Genomic DNA, 17806 nt, shown 5'->3' on the forward strand with positions numbered 1-17806 from the left:
GAGATGTTTGGATAGGCACACGGTTGAATGGAAGATAGAGGGATATGCACGTGGTGTAGGTAGAAGGGATTCGTGTTTGGGCATTTCTGATTTGCTTTTAGCTGGTACAGCACAACATTGTGGGCCAAGTGGCCTGTTCCTATGCTGTACTGTTCTATTAAACATTAGTTCCATCTGCCAGTAGCTACCACATTTTCATAGCCTATACTTTGAGTTTCCGCAAGAACATGAAAGTTAAAGCACCAAAATGTTATTCAGTTGTAATTTCTAATTTTTTTTGTAATTTAGTGATACGACATGGCAACAGGCCCTTCCAGCCCAATGAGACCTTGCCACCCAATTACACCTGTGTGACCAATTAACCTAGTACACTGTACGTCTTTGGGATGTGTGAGGAAACTGGAGTACCCAGGGGAAAGCCACGCCATTGCAGGGGAGAACATTGCACATAATAGGCAAACTATATTGAAAAACTCTTGTACAATTTCAAAAACAAAAGGGCATCCTTCATTATTTCCAAACACTTTTAATGACCTTCGATGACTAAAGATAGACAAATTGTTCATCACAGTACAAAAAGGGTACAAAACGTTAAATTACAGGGCTTAAAAATTAAAGGTTTTGAAAAAAGATACAAGGCCGTTATTAACCTCTTTTATACTGTACATTTACATCATGTTGTTTTAGAATCGAGGAGCAGTGAAGCCCTGCTGTGCAGATTATCAGGGATGAAAGTCAGAAGTACTTATAGCTACAACACTTATGAGTCAGTAGAATGAATAGGAAAATGATCATTTCTGCCACTATTTTGCAAACAACATTCCTAAGCAAAGAACATGTTCTGGAGTAAACATTGCTATATTTGTTTGTTTGTGCCTTCCTATTTTATGTAAAAAGACAGTACTCTTATCTCTGCTCCATTTTAACTTTGGGGGGTTTGAGAAAGCTCCTCTGTTTCTTTTCTTTCTTGCTCTTTTTGTTAGCTTGAAAGTTCCTCCAGCTATCGACACGGCCATCTCGACTTTCCTGTAGTGACAAATGCAAAAATATTAGCATTTCTGCAAAAACAAAATGAATGATATTGATCTTTCTCGACACCTCTTACCCTTATCAGTTTGAAATTTAATCACTCTGAATGCAAACCCTTTGACTGCAGAAGGCCCAAACTTCTGTTTCAGAGAGCTCACGCTGTTGGGTGTTGAGGATGGAAGTGACAAAGATTCATCACTATTTCAGTCAATGTTCTGTTTTTGAAAGAGTCCAGTGGACTTTTCCTTTGTATGAGGTTCATGTGATATTTGGCACTGGAGGAATTGGGAAAGGACAAAAGCAAACAGGGTTTATTCTGGGGAAAAAACAAGAATACTTCTGGAATGCAAACAACAGGAATTCTGCAGATGCTGGAAATTCAAGCAACACACATCAAAGTTGCTGGTGAACGGAGCAGGCCAGGCAGCATCTCTAGGAAGAGGTGCAGTCGACGTTTCAGGCCGAGACCTTTCGTCAGGACTAACTGAAGGAAGAGTGAGTAAGGGATTTGAAAGTGGGAGGGGGAGGGGGAGATCCAAAATGATAGGAGAAGACAGGAGGGGGAGGGATGGAGCCAAGAGCTGGACAGGTGATTGGCAAAGGGGATATCATGGGACAGGAGGTCCGGGGAGAAAGACAAGGGGGGGAACCCAGAAGATGGGCAAGGGGTATATTCAGAGGGACAGAGGGAGAAAAAGGAGAGCGAGAGAAAGAATGTGTGTATATAAATAAATAACGGATGGGGTACGAGGGAGAAGTGGGGCATTAGCGAAAGTTAGAGAAGTCAATGTTCATGCCATCAGGTTGGAGGCTACCCAGACGGAATATAAGGTGTTGTTCCTCCAACCTGAGTGTGGCTTCAACTTTACAGTAGAGGGGGCCGTGGATAGACATGTCAGAATGGGAACGGGATGTCGAATTAAAATGTGTGGCCACTCGGAGATCCTGCTTTCTCTGGCGGACAGAGCGTAGGTGTTCAGCAAAGCGGTCTCCCAGTCTGCGTCGGGTCTTGCCAATATATATACAGTCTGCGTCAGGTCTCGCCAATATATAGAAGGCCACATCGGGAGCACCGGACGCAGTATATCACTCCAGCCGACTCACAGGTGAAGTGTCGCCTCACCTGGAAGGACTGTCTGGGGCCCTGAATGGTGGTAAGGGAGGAAGTGTAAGGGCATGTGTAGCACTTGCTCCGCTTACAAGGATAAGTGCCCGGAGGAAGATCAGTGGGGAGGAATGGGGGGGACGAATGGATAAAAGAGTCGCGTAAGGAGCGATCCCTGCAGAAAGCGGGGGGGCGGGGCAGGGAAAGATGTGCTTAGTGGTGGGATCCCGTTGGAGGTGGCAGAGGTTACGGAGAATAATATGTTGGACCCGGAGGCTGGTGGGGTGGTAGGTGAGGACCAGGGGAACCCTATTCCTAGTGGGGTGGCGGGAGGATGGAGTGAGAGCAGATGTGCGTGAAATCGTGAAATGGGGGGATGCGTTTGAGAGCAGAGTTGATGGTGGAGGAAGGGAAGCCCCTTTCTTTAAAAAAGGAAGACATCTCCCTTGTCCTGGAATGAAAAGCCTCATCCTGAGAGCAGATGTGGAGAAGACGGAGGAATTGCGAGAAGGGGATGGCATTTTTGCAAGAGACAGGGTGAGAAGTGGAATAGTCCAGATAGCTGTGAGAGTCAGTAGGCTTATAGTAGACATCAGTGGATAAGCTGTCTCCAGAGATAGAGACAGAAAGATCTAGAAAGGGGAGGGAGGTGTCAGAAATGGACCAGGTAAACTTGAGGGCAGGGTGAAAGTTGGAGGCAAAGTTAATAAAGTCAACGAGCTCAGCATGCGTGCAGGAAGCAGCGCCAATACAGTCGTCGATGTAGCAAAGGAAAAGTGGGGGACAGATACCAGAATAGGCACGGAACATAGATTCCGTGCCAGAGAAAGCAGGATCTCCCAGTGGCCACACATTTTAATTCCACATCCCATTCCCATTCTGACATGTCTATCCACAGCCTCCTCTACTGTAAAGTTGAAGCCACACTCAGGTTGGAGGAACAACACCTTATATTCCGTCTGGGTAGCCTCCAACCTGATGGCATGAACATTGGCTTCTCTAACTTCCGCTAATGCCCCACCTCCCCCTCGTACCCCATCCGTTATTTATTTATATACACACATTCTTTCTCTCACTCTCCTTTTTCTCCCTCTGTCCCTCTCACTATATCCCTTGCCCATCCTCTGGGTTTCCCCCCCCCCCTTGTCTTTCTCCCCGGACCTCCTGTCCCATGATCCTCTCATATCCCCTTTGCCAATCACCTGTCCAGCTCTTGGCTCCATCCCTCCCCCTCCTGTCTTCTCCTATCATTTTGGATCTCCCCCTCCCCCTCCCACTTTCAAATCTCTTACTAGCTCTCCTTTCAGTTAGTCCTGATGAAGGGTCTCGGCCTGAAACGTCATCTGTACCTCTTCCTAGAGATGCTGCCTGGCCTGCTGCGTTCACCAGCAACTTTGATGTGTGAAACTTCTGGAACAAGAGTTTGAACAGAGCTCTGACTGCGACTATTAGTACCACTATGATGTTTTTGAAACAGAATATTTTTATCCTGGCTCAGATTAAATCACCCATCTTATTTAATGGCTTTGAAATTAAAATTTCCCCAGATAGAGAACAGAGTTGGTTGCTGGAAGATCCAAGGCAAAATTTAAAAACAAGAATACAAATTCTTCAGTTTTTACAATGATGATACTGAAGTGTCAGATCACCTCACCATAGAGCCCCATTCAAGTGTAAGGACTTCAAGACTGCAATGATGGAAGGTCGTGTTACCATATTGCAAGACCACACTTGCAGAGTATTTTGTGCAGTTCAAGTCACCCTGCATTAAGCCAGAAAGGGTGCACAAAGCAATTCACAAGGATATTACTAGGAATGGAAGGCTTGAGGTAAAAAGAGAGTCTGGATGGGCTGGGACATTTTTCCCTAAAGTGTAGGAAGCTAAAGAGTGACCTTATAGAGATCTATAAAATCGTGAGGCCCATCAATAAAGTGAACGTCTTTTTCCAAGGGCCGCCATCATTACATGCTGTGTCGTATGATGTCATCATTAAATGTTGTGTCGTGTGACATCATCATTACATGCCATGTCATATGATGTCATCATTATGTGCTGTGTCATATGATGTGGGCGATCATGGTCTTTCCACAACTAAGATTATTCTTGGCAAATTTTTCTACAGAAGTGAAGTGATTTGCCTTTGCTTTCTTCTGGGCAGTGTCTTTACAAGACGGGTAACCCCAGCCATTATCAATACTCTTCAGAGATTGTCTAGCTGGAGTCAGTGGTCGCATAACCAGGACTTGCGATATATATCAGCTGCTCATACGACCGTCCACCACCTGCTCCTGTGGCTTCAAGTGACCCTGATTTTGGGGGGGCAGGTGCGGTTGCTAGCTAAGTGGATGTAGCAAAGCTGACCTGCAGCCTAGCAGAGGGAAGCAGCGCCTTTCATCTCCTTTGGTGGAGATGCATCTCTACCCCACCACCCAGGGTAATGAAGACTACAACTAGGGGGTAGATATGCAAGACAAGATGTGAGAGTTTAAAAGGGATATGAGGGGCATCTTTTTCGCTTCACAGAGAATGGTATTCCCCACGCAGAGGGCAGTGGGTATATGTAACAAGCTGCCGGAGGAAGTGGTAGAGGCAGTTACAACTAGTACTTAAAAGACATTTGGACTTGTACCTCCTCCAAGAGAATCACAAACATGTCGTGGTTTGGAGGCTTGCGTGCCTCAATGACTCAGAGAGTGATGCTGGCTGGAATCAGGACTTTATGCTTTGGCTCTTGGTAGGGTCACCCATGACAAACAGGTCAAAAGGTTGAGACCAAACTAAGAGTGGTCCACCAGTCCTCCAGGTTCGGGGGTTCAGCTCAGAGCTAACAACCCTGACTGGTAAAACAAATTTTTTTTATATATGAAAACAGCAATGAAGAATCCTCCTCCATCATTGTGCGATGGTATTCCTGAGTTTCCACCTGGGACTTGTATGACTGACAGCAGTGAAAACCCAGAGGAAGTGACTGACATAATGAAGGAAGCCCTGAACACCGCCAGAGATGGAGGACTTTCATTGCTGCCCTAAATGCCACAAGGCAAGTGGCTGTTTCTGCATCCCAAAGGTCCTCCCAAAGAGCCCATCAGTGGGTCTTGGTTGAGGCCTCCCAGTACTGGAGTACCCACAAACCACAGGCCAGGCTGATGACTTAGCCAGCAGATAGCTGAGTGACTAGAGCTGCATTTAAAAAAAAGAAATAAATTCAATAATTTTTTCAGGGTCATTTAGCCCGTTGGAACAAAACTGCTTTTAAAGAAAAGTCATAAAAGCCAATATAATTCTTGATGGAGACTCAATTACTCTCAAACTGGTGCCAACTCCAATGGCATGATACATAGTCAAGTTTTAGAATAACAAAAACATTCATCACATCTGCCCAATGCACAGTTCAAGAGGACAACACACTAAACCAAGAATCTGAACTAATGCTTTCCAGAATTCCTGTTATCGGTACTACATGTTGCTCTGGCAGCTGAATGACTCATGTGACTAATCAGACCCAACACTTTTTCAGTACCAGCGACCTGGGTTCAATTCCCACCACTGCTTGTAAGGAATTTGTATGTTCTCCCCCGTGACTGCATGGGTTTCTTCCAGGTCCTACAGTTTCCTCCCACAGTCCAAAAACGTACCAGTTGAAAGGGTAAATGGTCATTGTAAATTGTCCTGTGATTAGGTTAGGACTAAGTTAGGGGATTGCTGGCTGACATGGCTCAAAAGGCCGGAAAGGCCTACCTGTGCTGTATCTCAATAAATAAACAAGTGTTGTTCTGGCAGCTGAACGACTTTTGAGCGACAAATCAGACCAGGACAAAACTAGGAGACATTTGGAAGGAGGCAACGACTAAAAATGTTGACAGCTCTATTTCTACCTTCAATATCTTTGTTTTTCCCTTTCAGGGTTCTTCTGAAGACGCTGACCTGGAGTTACACACAGGCTTCGGTTCTTTGCGGGAATGGGACCCATTCTCAGGGTTCCGCGACTGGCCGTTATTCGACATGCCAAAGGGTTTGGCCTGAGAGTCTCGCTCGTGTTTGGAAGCCTTAAATCTCGGGGCTCTGGGGACGGGCAGATCGAGGATCGGTGTCACGGCAGGAGACTCGTGTGTGTCGGGGAGGCCGGAAAATCTTTCACTGTGGACCCGAAGACCCAAGGACTTTGCGCTCTTCGGATACAGAGCTCGAAAAAAGCGATGAAGCAGACTTTTAACGTCGTAAACCAGCGAGTTGTTGCTATGTCTCCCGCTCGCTGTGAAAATGGGGGACACCTCCCTCTCCCTTGCCAGGCAGAGAGAGAGAGAACCTTTGGTTTATCGAACGTTGGATGAAAAGCAAAGCTTTCGGGGTAACTTTGGTCTGTGTCTTTGCTATTGCTTAGCACACGCTTGGGCTCAATGCGCTTTTGGTACCAATCGGTGGTAATGATGCGCTTTTTTTTCCGGTGGGGGGGAGGGGACTTTGGGGTTCTCATGTTTAATTGTTGTTCATTCTTTGGGGCACTTTTTGTGGATGGTTGCGAAGAAAAAGCATTTCAGGATGTATATTGTATACATTTCTCTGACATTAAATTTGACCTCTGAACCGCTGAAGTAAGCTCATTTTAAGGAAAGAACCGGACAGATATAGACTCTGGGTTGGAGGGTCTAGCATGTTGAAAACACAGTTGTTGAAGGATAAGGAAGAACTAGGTACAATAGTATAGAATGCGATAGTATATCCAGCAGGCAGCAGCGGCCTTTCGAATCTGGTGCTACTTTAATTTAGTTTTTTAATTTAATTTTAAGGCACAATTAGGGTTTAGGGCAATGGATAACAGAGCGACTACCTACCATCGCCAGATACTGCTACAATACAGAGATCGCCCAAAAACAAACCTTCATGAAAATCTGCTGGTTAAATTGCATGACCTCGGCTTGCTGAGGGAATCGGGCCTGCAGTTCTCGGAGTCGCCTGATGCCGGTGGCCGGAGGTGGGGACATCGTAGGCGGTGTGCGAGGAAGAGGAAGCGAGGCGAGCGGGCAGGAGTCCGTGCCAGGAAAAAAGCAAGCCCTAGTCGGCCGGTTCCCCCGTCCATTCTGCTCTCCAATGGACATTAAATTGGACTGCATCCGACTCCAACGAAATACTCGGCGGGAGCACAGAAACGGACGGAATCCCGGACTCAGCTGTTTATTTATGTAACAGTTTTTCCCCCAAGCCATCGGACTACCAACCCACTGCCCTCTGCTGTGCCTATTGTCTTGTTTATTATTTATTATAATGCCTGCACTGTTCTGTGTACTTTATGCAATCCCGGGTAGGTCTGTAGTCTCGTGTAGTTTTTGTGTTGTTTTATGTAGTTCAGTGTCGTTTTCGTAGTGTTTCATGTAGCACCATGGTCCTGAAAAACGTTGTCTCATTTTTACTGTGTACTGTACCAGCAGTTATGGTCGAAATGACAATAAAAAGTGACTTGACTTGACTTGACTTGACTTGAATGACATGTTGGGATAGAAACACAAGGCTAGAAAGTGCACACTTAAAACACTGGGGGTCCAATTTCGACTAGAGATAACTAAGAGCAGAAGGACTAATCTGGGACAGGTTAACGCAGATCGGCAGCCACTGGCAGTACAATGCTATTTGAAATAAACGCTGGCAATCTGATCGAGGTGGATGACACTTGTCTTGTTTTCCCTTCCATCATATAGGAGCACACCCTACTACTCACGGTGAAACAGGATAAGCAAAGTCTCAAACTAAGACGTCAAATGGGGAAATGGAACCAGAAATTGGTGACAGAGGGGCAACGACAGCAAGAAAGTACTAACGATGTTCACGATGGAGACCAAAGACATTGGCTTCAAAATCCCATTATACTCTACACAGGAAGCAGTCAAGGCTCACACACAACTCTAATGTCGAATAGTCTGTTAACACACAAGATGGACCAAGAGGACTGGTGGTCAGGATGCTCATATATCCCAAGTGATGGGGAAAAGAAGAGAAGAAGGAGTCAAGAAAACTGCCTCGGAGGCTCCAGATGTAATGCAGAAGTGGGAAGATTATTAAAGAAGATGCTCCAGCTTGTGCTGGATGGGTAATGTTGAACAAAGGAAGGATTTTGAGGCTTTGGAGAGGGTGCAGAAGAGGTTTACCAGGATGCTGTCTGGTTTAGAGAGCATATGCTATCACAAGAAGCTGGATGAACTTGGGTTGTTTTCTTTGGAGTGGCAGGGGCTCAGGGGAGATCTGATAGAGGTTTATAAGATTATGAGAGGCATAGATAGAGCTTTCAGAGAGTATGTTTCTCAGGGTAGAAATGCCAAATACCAGAGGGCATGCATTGAAGGTGTAAGGGAGTAGGTTCACAGGGGATGTGAAGGGTTTTTTTTTTACTCAGAGTGGTGGATGCATGGTATGCGCTGCCTGGTATCATGGTAGAGGCAAATACATTTGAGGCCTTTAAGAAACGCGAGGGAGATGGAGGGATATGGACATTGTGTACATGGGGGGACTAGTTGTTGGGGGGCTTTGGATTTTCTTTTTAGCTGGTTCGGCACAACATTGTAAGCCAAAGGGTCTGTTCCTGTGCTATACTGTTCTGTGTTCTACATTTTAAAGCAAGTCTTGACCTGCTGAACCATCAGGAGAAATGATGCTAATCTGGATATTTGCTGACTTAATACAACTCAATGAAGCCAGCATCAGTCTGCTGCTTTTTGCCCAAGACCTGGATGAAACACAAATCTGATATAATGGAAGCATCAATTTAACATCACTGTTAGCATCTGAATGTTTTGTGTTTTCAAATCAATTTTTACTGAAGATACACAAGAGATGGCAGATACCGGAATCTGAAGCAAAATGTCCTAATGCAGCACCTTGACTAGAAACATCAGCAATTCATTCTTCCACCACTGCAACCCCCCAGAGATACTGCTTGACACTCAGTTCTTCTAGCAGCTTGGTTTTCCTTTCTAAGCAGGAAATCTTCCAAGCTTCACTGATCTGCAACTTTACTCAAGACCACAAAGATACTAATCTCACAATTCCAATAGGAAATGCTGTTCTAAGAAAGACACATACAACAACAATAGAGGAACTGTGAATCAGCCTAATCTATGAATAATTATTTAAAAGGAACAGCTAATGATCTGGATCTGTGCAAGTTTGGAAAGACACCAGACCTGGAAAAGCAGCAGAATCAAAATCAGGTTTATTAACACCGGCATGTGACGTGAAATTTGTTAACTTAGCAGCAGCAGTTCAATGCAATACATAATCTACCAGAGCGAGAAAAATAATAATAATGATAAATAAAATAAAACATAATAAATAAACAAGCAAATCAATTACATACTGTATATTAAAAAAGTAAGGTAGTGTCCAAAGCTTCGAAGTCCATTTAGGAATCGGATGGCAGAGGGGAAGAAGCTGTTCCTGAATCACTGAGTGTGTGCCTTCAGGCTTCTGTACCTTCTACCTGATGATAACAGTGAGAAAAAGGCATGCCCTGGGTGTTGGAGGTCCTTAATGCTGGACACTGCCTTTCTGAGACACCTCTCCCCAAAGTTGTCCTGGGTACCTTGTAGGCTAGTACCCAAGATGGAGCTGACTACATTTACAACCTTCTGCAGCTTCTTTCGGTCTTGTGCAGTAGCTCCTCCATACCAGCGATGCAGCCTGTCAGAATGCTCTCCACGGTACAACTATAGAAGTTTTTGAGTGTATTTGTTGACATGCCAAATCTCTTCAAACTCCTAATAAAGTATAGCTACTGTCTTACCTTCTTTATAACTACATCGATATGTTGGGACCAGGTTAGATCCTCAGAGATCTTGACACCAAGGAACTTGAAGCTACTCACTCTCTCCACTTCTGATCCCTCTATGAGGATTGGTATGTGCTCCTTCATCTTGCCCTTCCTGAAGTCTACAATCAGCTCTTTCGCCTTACTGACGTTGAGTACCAGGTTGTTGCTGTGGCACCATTCCACTAGTTGGCATACCTCACTCCCGCACGCGCTCTCATCATCACCTGAGATTCTACCCACAATGATTGTATCGTCAGCAAATTTATAGATGGTATTTGAGCTATGCCTAGCCACACAGTCACATGTAAACACAGAACAGAGCCGTGTGCTAAGCACACACCCCTGAGGTGCGCCAGTGTTGATCGTCAGTGAGGAGGATATGTTATCATCAATCCGCACAGTCAAGGATCCAATTGCAGAGGGAGGTACAGAGGCCCAGGTTCTGCAACCTCTCAATCAGGATTGTGGGAATGATGGTATTAAATGCTGAGCTATAGTCGATGAACAGCATCCTGACGTAGGTGTTTGGTCTAAAGCTGTGCGCAGAGCCATTGAGATTGCGTCTGCCATTGACCTAGTGTGGCGATAGGCAAATTGCAATGGGTCCAGGTCCTTGCAGGCTCACTTTGCACAGTTAAACATCATTCACTTTTAGGAGATACCAATTCAAGCACGGCTCAGGAGGAATCAGTTCATGGATGCCAACCAGTGCCTTGATACCACACACTTCTTCTCCTCTCACGCTCACACTGCTATGTCATACAACCTTTTCATACATATACACTCAACGGCCACATTATTAGGCCACTAATGCAGATATATAAAACAGCCAATTACGTAGCAGCAACTCAATGCACAAGAGCATGCAGACATGGTCAAGAGGTTCTGTTACTGTTCAAACCATCAGAATGGAGAAGATATGTGATCCAAGTGACTTTGACCATGGAATAATTGCTGGAACAGACAAAGTGGTCTGAGAATCTCAAAAAACTGCTGATCTCTTGGAGTTTTTAAATACAACAGTCTCTAGGGTTTACAGAGAATGGTGCAATAAACAAAAAAAACACTCAGTGAGTGGAAGCCAGTAGGTGAAAATGCCTTGTTAACGAGAGGTCAGAGGGGAATGGCCAGACTGGTTCAAGCTGACAGGAAGGCAACTGTAAATCAAATAACAGCATTACAACAATGGTATGCAGAAGAACATCTCTGATCCTTGAAGTGGATGGGCTACAACAGCAGAAAATCAAGAACAAAAGGTACCTAATAAAGAGGCTACTGAGTGTACGTATGGGTGTAATAAAAGTACAAAGTTATCAGCAAGAAGCAAACACAGGCAGCAATGTAGGTGTACTTTGGGAAGTGTATATTTTATAAAACTCAATTACGTGGTTGGTGTGAAAATTTCAGGGTTTTCAGTGATTTATGTTTTTAATACTATTGTGAACAACAAGCAATTTCATCGTAAATTAGACAGCCAATCTGGCCAGACCCTGCTGAGTACACTTTTCCAAAGGACACAATGGGCTTTTGCTCAAGTTGTCAATCCCCTTAACTGATCAGACTGCAGAAGCATTAATGAGACCATAAAACATAGGAGAATTAGGCCATTCAGCCCATTGAGTCTGCTCTGCCATTCCATCATGGCTAATTTATTATCCTTCTCAACACCCTTTGACACCCTGACTAATCAAGAACCTATCAACCTTCACTTTAAAGATACTCAAAGGCATGGTCTCCACAGTCTGTGGTAACCAATTCCACAGATTAATGAGTAACAGGACCTTATTCAGGATGTACAGTTTGGGATATTGAATTCAGTTACAGTAAGCAAATTAAAGAGAGGGAAAGAAAAAAAAATCAGGTTAAGGTAGAGATGAAGGAAACAAATCAACAATTACAAAATTACAAAAAAGCAGAAGAAATTGAAGTTGAAGCCGAGGTAAAGAAGAGTCATCTTGGGCGCCCACTGGTTGTTTGGCGACAGATTTAATGCAACATTATGAACTTGAAAACTGGAATAGACTAGTCCCAAATTTTGGTGGGTTGGGACAGCATTGTGATGCCATTCAATCAATGTGAAGAGATCTCCTTAATCAGCTCCTCAGAGTGACAGATGACTTGCTTCCATTCCAGTTTTGTGGTTTTCTGATGCGGCTAGTGGCACCAAGGGCGGACATGCAAACTCTGCCAAAGGTTGGGCAGGAAGTGCTCAAGGGGACACTGTGGTCACATGGATGGAGGTGCAGTCCTCTGTGTGCTCTCCAACAAACTTAAGTTCTCAATACAGACACAAATACTCCTCCAACTTATACATTCAGAGCCCAAGGATTCCCTTGGTTTGGTGGGAATTTATCATCTTCTAAAAGCATGGTAGCGTAGTGATTAGCACAGTGCATTACATTATTGGCAACCTGGGTTCAATTCCCAGCACTGTCTGTAAGGGGGTTTGTATGTTCTCCCCGTGACCATATGGGTTTCCTCCGGGTGATCCAAACAGAGTACTGGTCCTTCCTCCTTGAAGCCTTTCATCTGAACCAAGCAGCCTGTGCTACAGGGATAACATCCTCAGCCATTTTCATTCCGGTCTTCTCCCAGCTCCCGCCAAAAAGATCTCAACCCACACCAGTGTCAGTCACAAAAACCTCTCTGACAGTGTTCTTCAGCACTTTCTTCCAATTCCACCATCCTGATTGGCTGACACAACATTCCTAAGTTGAACAATATAGTTCCATATCTTTAGCTCAAACCCAAACATGCTAAAAGCAGAACAGACTACTCTGAGAGAACTGCTAAAATGAAATACTTACAACATAGCAGCAAAAGTCTTAACCAGGGCAATACAAAAGTTAGAATGGATTTGTCAGTATATTTAGATGGAGTTCCCTTAAGTTATGGGAAGTGGCATATGTTTTCCAGGGTCTCATCAGCATATTTATACAGGACCAAGCATGTACAAATGCCAGTATCATCTGCAGACTGCAGCTTAATAACCAACGTTCTAGCATTGAGACAACGCGTGATGAGCAGGTTTTCAATCATCTCAATGCCAAGAAGCTTGTTTGGGGAGGGGGGCATCACGTGATGACGTGGGATTGAGACGTGTAAATCCAGCTCTCCCGTAAAAAATCAGCAAAGTACCGTTTAAACAAAGTAAAGTTAATAAATACTTTCCGAAAACTACTTATAAACTTCCTAAGACTACTCTACGATATGCCTCGTAAACTGCAACAGAAGAGGTCTGTTGTTGTGAAGTTGCTGTGAGATAGGAAGAAAAAAGGGCCTACTGCAGCGATGGAGCCTCGGATTCAGGTTGGATCTCCTTCGGAGGAGACGTATTTTATTTCTGGCGTAGAAGAACAGGGAGCAATGGCGGCAGTAGCTGTCTCTCGGAAGAAGATGCCGGAATTGCGCATGCGCAAAGAAGTACGCATGCGCAAATCAACACAACTTAAACTACAAGAACCGACGGCCACTGCAACTGAAAGTGACTCAGAGTCAGAATTGGATACCGCAGAGAATACAGATGAAGAAGAGGAGGAAGAACTGGAAGAGATTGGAAGTAAAGGAGACGATGGAGATATAAGAGAGGCTTTATTGCAATTAACGGCTGAACTAAGAAAATTAAGAACAGAGCTTAGAGACATGAAAATGTGCTACTATGATAAAGCTATGAAAAGACAGGATAAAATGGATAAGAAACTTCAGAAGATGGAAAGAACAATGGAGCATATTAACGATAGAGTGGAAAAAACAGAAAATGATGTGCTTGACTGGAACACGGAAAGAAATCGACTCTTGGAGAAAGTGGACGTGTTGGAAAATTTTAGTAGACGTAATAATATTAAAATTGTTGGTCTTAAAGAAGATATAGGGGGAGATAATCCAATAGAATTTTTTCAAAGATGGATCCCGAAAACCTTGCAAATGGAAGAGGAAGACCAATCAATTGAAATTGAGCGGGTACATAGAGCTCTAAGGCCAAAACCACAAGATGACCAATATCCATGATTAATTTTAATAAAATTCTTAAGATTTCAAGACAAAGAAAGGATTCTACAGGCGGCTGTCCAAGCTACCAAGAAGAGAAAAGGGCCACTGATGACAGAAGAGAAGAAAATTTTTTTCTACCCTGACATAAGTTATGAACTTTTGAAGAGAAGGAAGAAATTTAATCCAGTGAAAAAAGCCCTATGGGATCACGGTTATCAATTTATATTGCGTTATCCTGCAACCTTGAAGATTTTTTTGCCTGGTGGAGAAAAAAGATTTTTTGACGATTACCAGAATGCGGAGGAGTTTGTGCGAGATTCTTTGAATATTCACCAGATACAAGAACAAACCCAGGGGAGCGAGATGGATTGAAGATGAAGACTGGATCAAGGATTAGGCCTGTTGGATTTTTAGGTGGATGAATATATAAATATATTATTAATTATATGAGGGAGGGGAAGAAAGGTTAAAATTTGAGGAATATTAGCTGGGAATAATGACATTAATTTTTTTTATATATATACAATTTTTTGTTACAGGGGAGCTGGAAGAAACACTGACCAATCGCTACGTTATTCATGTGTGCAAGCGTGGCAATAGCCACGACCCGCACAATGGAGGGGGGTAGTGTTGTGTATCTTTTCATTCACAACATTAGTGGGGGGGTATTTTGTTTTTTCTTTTTTTGTATCTTATCTATCCTTTTACTCCTTTTTGCCTGGATGATTGGGAGGGAAACACATAGCAACATGGTGAAGTTCAAAGAGATTCCCCAGGAAACTATGAGAGTTGAGAAGCTAAGTAATGTTTTAGATTTTAAGAGATTAATATGAAACATTTTTGAATATTTGGAGCCCTTATTTACAGCTCCGATGATAAAGATCTTGGTTCCTTGGGGAAAGTAACAAATATATATTAAATTTATTTTTAATTCCATACAGCATGTGCAAACCTTCCAATATTCAGGCGGTTCTTTTTTTTCTTTTCTCTTTAGGTAGAAGTATATATCGGGGGAGGGAGGGTTAAGGGGAGGGGGAGGGTAGATATTATTTTCTCATGTATTCATTTTGAAAACTCAATAAAAATTATATATATAAAAAAAAAGCTTGTTTGAGAAATGGAAGAGTATTGTGGTGAGGAAGATTGAGAAATAATAAGTCATTTAGTTAGATTACTTTTTTTGAAAGAAAGTTTATTGAGAAGCAGAGCAACTTCTGTATTTTGTTTCACTCAAGCTTTACAATTCCCAAAAGTCATAGTCAGAGATTTCCACATACATAATGGAGGGGATCTGAAGTTTTGCAGCAAAATTCAGTCTGATAGAATGTAAGAATGCTAAATTTGCTCATAATGTAAATTAAACTTTTTAAAATTCATGTGGAAGAAAATTTGCACACAAATTTGGAACTTGCAACCCACTATCCTCTAGTTCTTTGTAATATAGCATCTAATTTTCTATCTGAAATAGATCAATTTTAAGACCGTTTCAAGGGATATGACTAAATTAACCATAATTTTACATAATTCAGCTCAATGTTGAGTTAGTTAATAAAATAAACTGCCTTTTCAAAAGAAAAAGCCGATTTCTGTAAGAGCATAGATCATAACTACTGCTTATTAATGCATACACCTTTCAAGAGATAAACACAGGGAATTAGTGAATCAGAGTCTCACAAACCTCAAAATTCTTTTGCCACTCTTTGTCGCGTTTGGCTTTCTCTTCCTGCTCAATTTCTTCTTCTCTTTGTCGTTTCCTGAATTCAGAAACTGTGCATTAGAAAATTCATTCATAATATTGTTCAATTTTTGATGTCGACAGAATCAAATAGATTTGTCATCAATCTCCACTCCCCATCTGTCTCACACACAAGCAATCTCCACAACTCCTCTTCACACCAACAGAACAGTCAAACTGATTACAAACACACACAATTGTGTCTCATAAATGAAATGAGAAAAATACAGGTAAAGTTCCTCACTCTGCCAATCTGGCGCATCAGGTGGCAACCTTGTCATTTCTTTAGAGTTTGTCTGTTTTAAGAGGCCGAGTTGCTAGCTCGATGCTCAACCCACCATAAGTAGAACTTGTGGAAGGAGCCAGCTGGATTAGAACCTGACCTACACTCCAAAGTCTGGTGCAGATGCCAATACACCACCATCACAAACAAGTGTGATGGGGGGCAGCCAAAAACTTATGCAGTTTCATTCCTGTGCTAACCATTAGCTCTAGGAAATGAAAAATAAGGATTTGATACGGTAGTGGGAATGCAAGTAAGGGAGAAACAATTGCCCCTCAGAAAGACTTCTTTCATTTAATTTATATTTTCCAAGGGTATATGACTGGCAATTTGGAGATTAAAAAATGTAAAATAAATCTGAATTAAGAAATTATCAGAAAAAAATGTAAGATTTCACCAACTTGTATCTAAACTTAGTAAGCTCCATCATGGGTACTAGCCTCCGTAGTACCCAAGACATCTTCAAGGAGCGATGCCTCAAAAAGGTGGCTGGTGTCCTTCATTAAGGACCCCCACCACCCAGGACATGCCCTCTCCTCATTGCTACCAACAGGAAGGAGGTACAGAAGCCTGAAGGCACACATTCAGCGATTCAGGAACGGCTTCTTCCCCTCTGCCATTAGATTTCTGAATGGACGTTGAACCCATGAACACTACAAATTTCACAACATATGCCAGTGATATTAAACCTGATTCTGATCCTAACGTCATTGCTGCAGCAAGACACTGCAGAGCAGTTCACAAGAATGAAAAGCTGTTAACCAACAACATGGGCTATGACTTAACATCTAGCTCTTTGGCTAAGCTCCAAGCTGTGCCTTAAAAAAAAAGGTGGGGAGACATGTTTAGACTTGGGAGCCTTGGAGGTGCCGGGAATGATGAACTGATGAAATACATGGGCATCAAAAGGGCAAAATGAAGTAATGCAACATATACAAAATGCTGGAGGAACTTAGCAGGTCAGGCAGCATCTACGGAAATGAATAAACAGTCGACGGTTCAGGCAGAGACCCTTCATTAGGGCAGGCAAGGAAGGGGGAAGACACCAAAATGAAAAGGTGGGGGAAGGGGGGTAGTACGATAGCTAGGTGATAGGTGAAGCCAGGTGAGAAAGAAAGGTAAGGGGCTGGAAAGGAAGGAATCTGATATAGGAGAAAAGAGTGGACCATAGGAGAAAGGCACGGAGGAGGGGACCCAGTGGGAGGTGTTAGGCAGGTGAGAAGAGGCAAAAAGCCAGAGTAGGGAAAAAGGAGAGAACTTAGAAGGTCCCAGAGCTGGAAGAGGTTACCAGTTGGAGACAACTGAAACAGACTGATTTTTTTAAAAGTGGGATTCTTGCAGGACTCAATGCTTCTACAAATCCATGAGCGCAAGATGGTAGCGATGTTGCAAAACTATGGATAGCTTGAATTAACTAATTTTGAATTGAGTGTAAACTGCACATTTCTCAGCACGCGCAATTTCCAAGTTAGGAAACGCATTTTCAGAGTATCTAGGACAATGAGTTTCAAACAATTCCATACCTCTCATGCATGTCTTTGGCTTCACGCTCCTTCCTTTTAATCTCCAGTTCAGCAAACAGCTTCATTGTTTGCTTGTGCACTGACTGCTTAAACTGGTAGAATGTAAAGAAAAAGCAATTGAAATCCAGCAGCTTCAGATAGAACAGGCAACATTAAATACATCAGGCTATCGTCAAACAGTACTGTGTAAAAGTCTTGGGCACATATATATAGCTGGGGTGCCTACGAGTTTTGCACAGTACTGTAGTAATTTTACATATTGTACTGTACTGCTGTCACAAAAAAAATTCACTTCATGATATATGTGAGTGATGATAAACCCGATTCTGATATGGGTTTCTA

The 17806-nt window shown here is 43.0% G+C and overlaps 1 protein-coding gene across 1 annotated transcript in view; it reads right to left on the minus strand.

Annotated features, from left to right (window-relative positions):
* Positions 1-510: 510 nt before the first annotated feature.
* dnajc8 (DnaJ (Hsp40) homolog, subfamily C, member 8) overlaps positions 511-17806 on the minus strand; it is a 59426-nt gene continuing 42130 nt past the window's right edge. The window contains exons 7-9 of the mRNA XM_072246835.1: positions 17465-17556; positions 15602-15677; positions 511-1026 (exon numbers count right to left, since the gene is read on the minus strand). Of these exons, the coding sequence (XP_072102936.1) occupies positions 907-1026; positions 15602-15677; positions 17465-17556 (288 nt within the window). The 3' untranslated portion in view covers positions 511-906. The remainder of the gene's footprint in view (positions 1027-15601; positions 15678-17464; positions 17557-17806) is intronic.

The sequence above is a fragment of the Mobula birostris genome, chromosome 29, assembly GCF_030028105.1.
Source record: "Mobula birostris isolate sMobBir1 chromosome 29, sMobBir1.hap1, whole genome shotgun sequence".
NCBI classification, from domain to species: Eukaryota; Metazoa; Chordata; class Chondrichthyes; order Myliobatiformes; family Myliobatidae; genus Mobula; species Mobula birostris.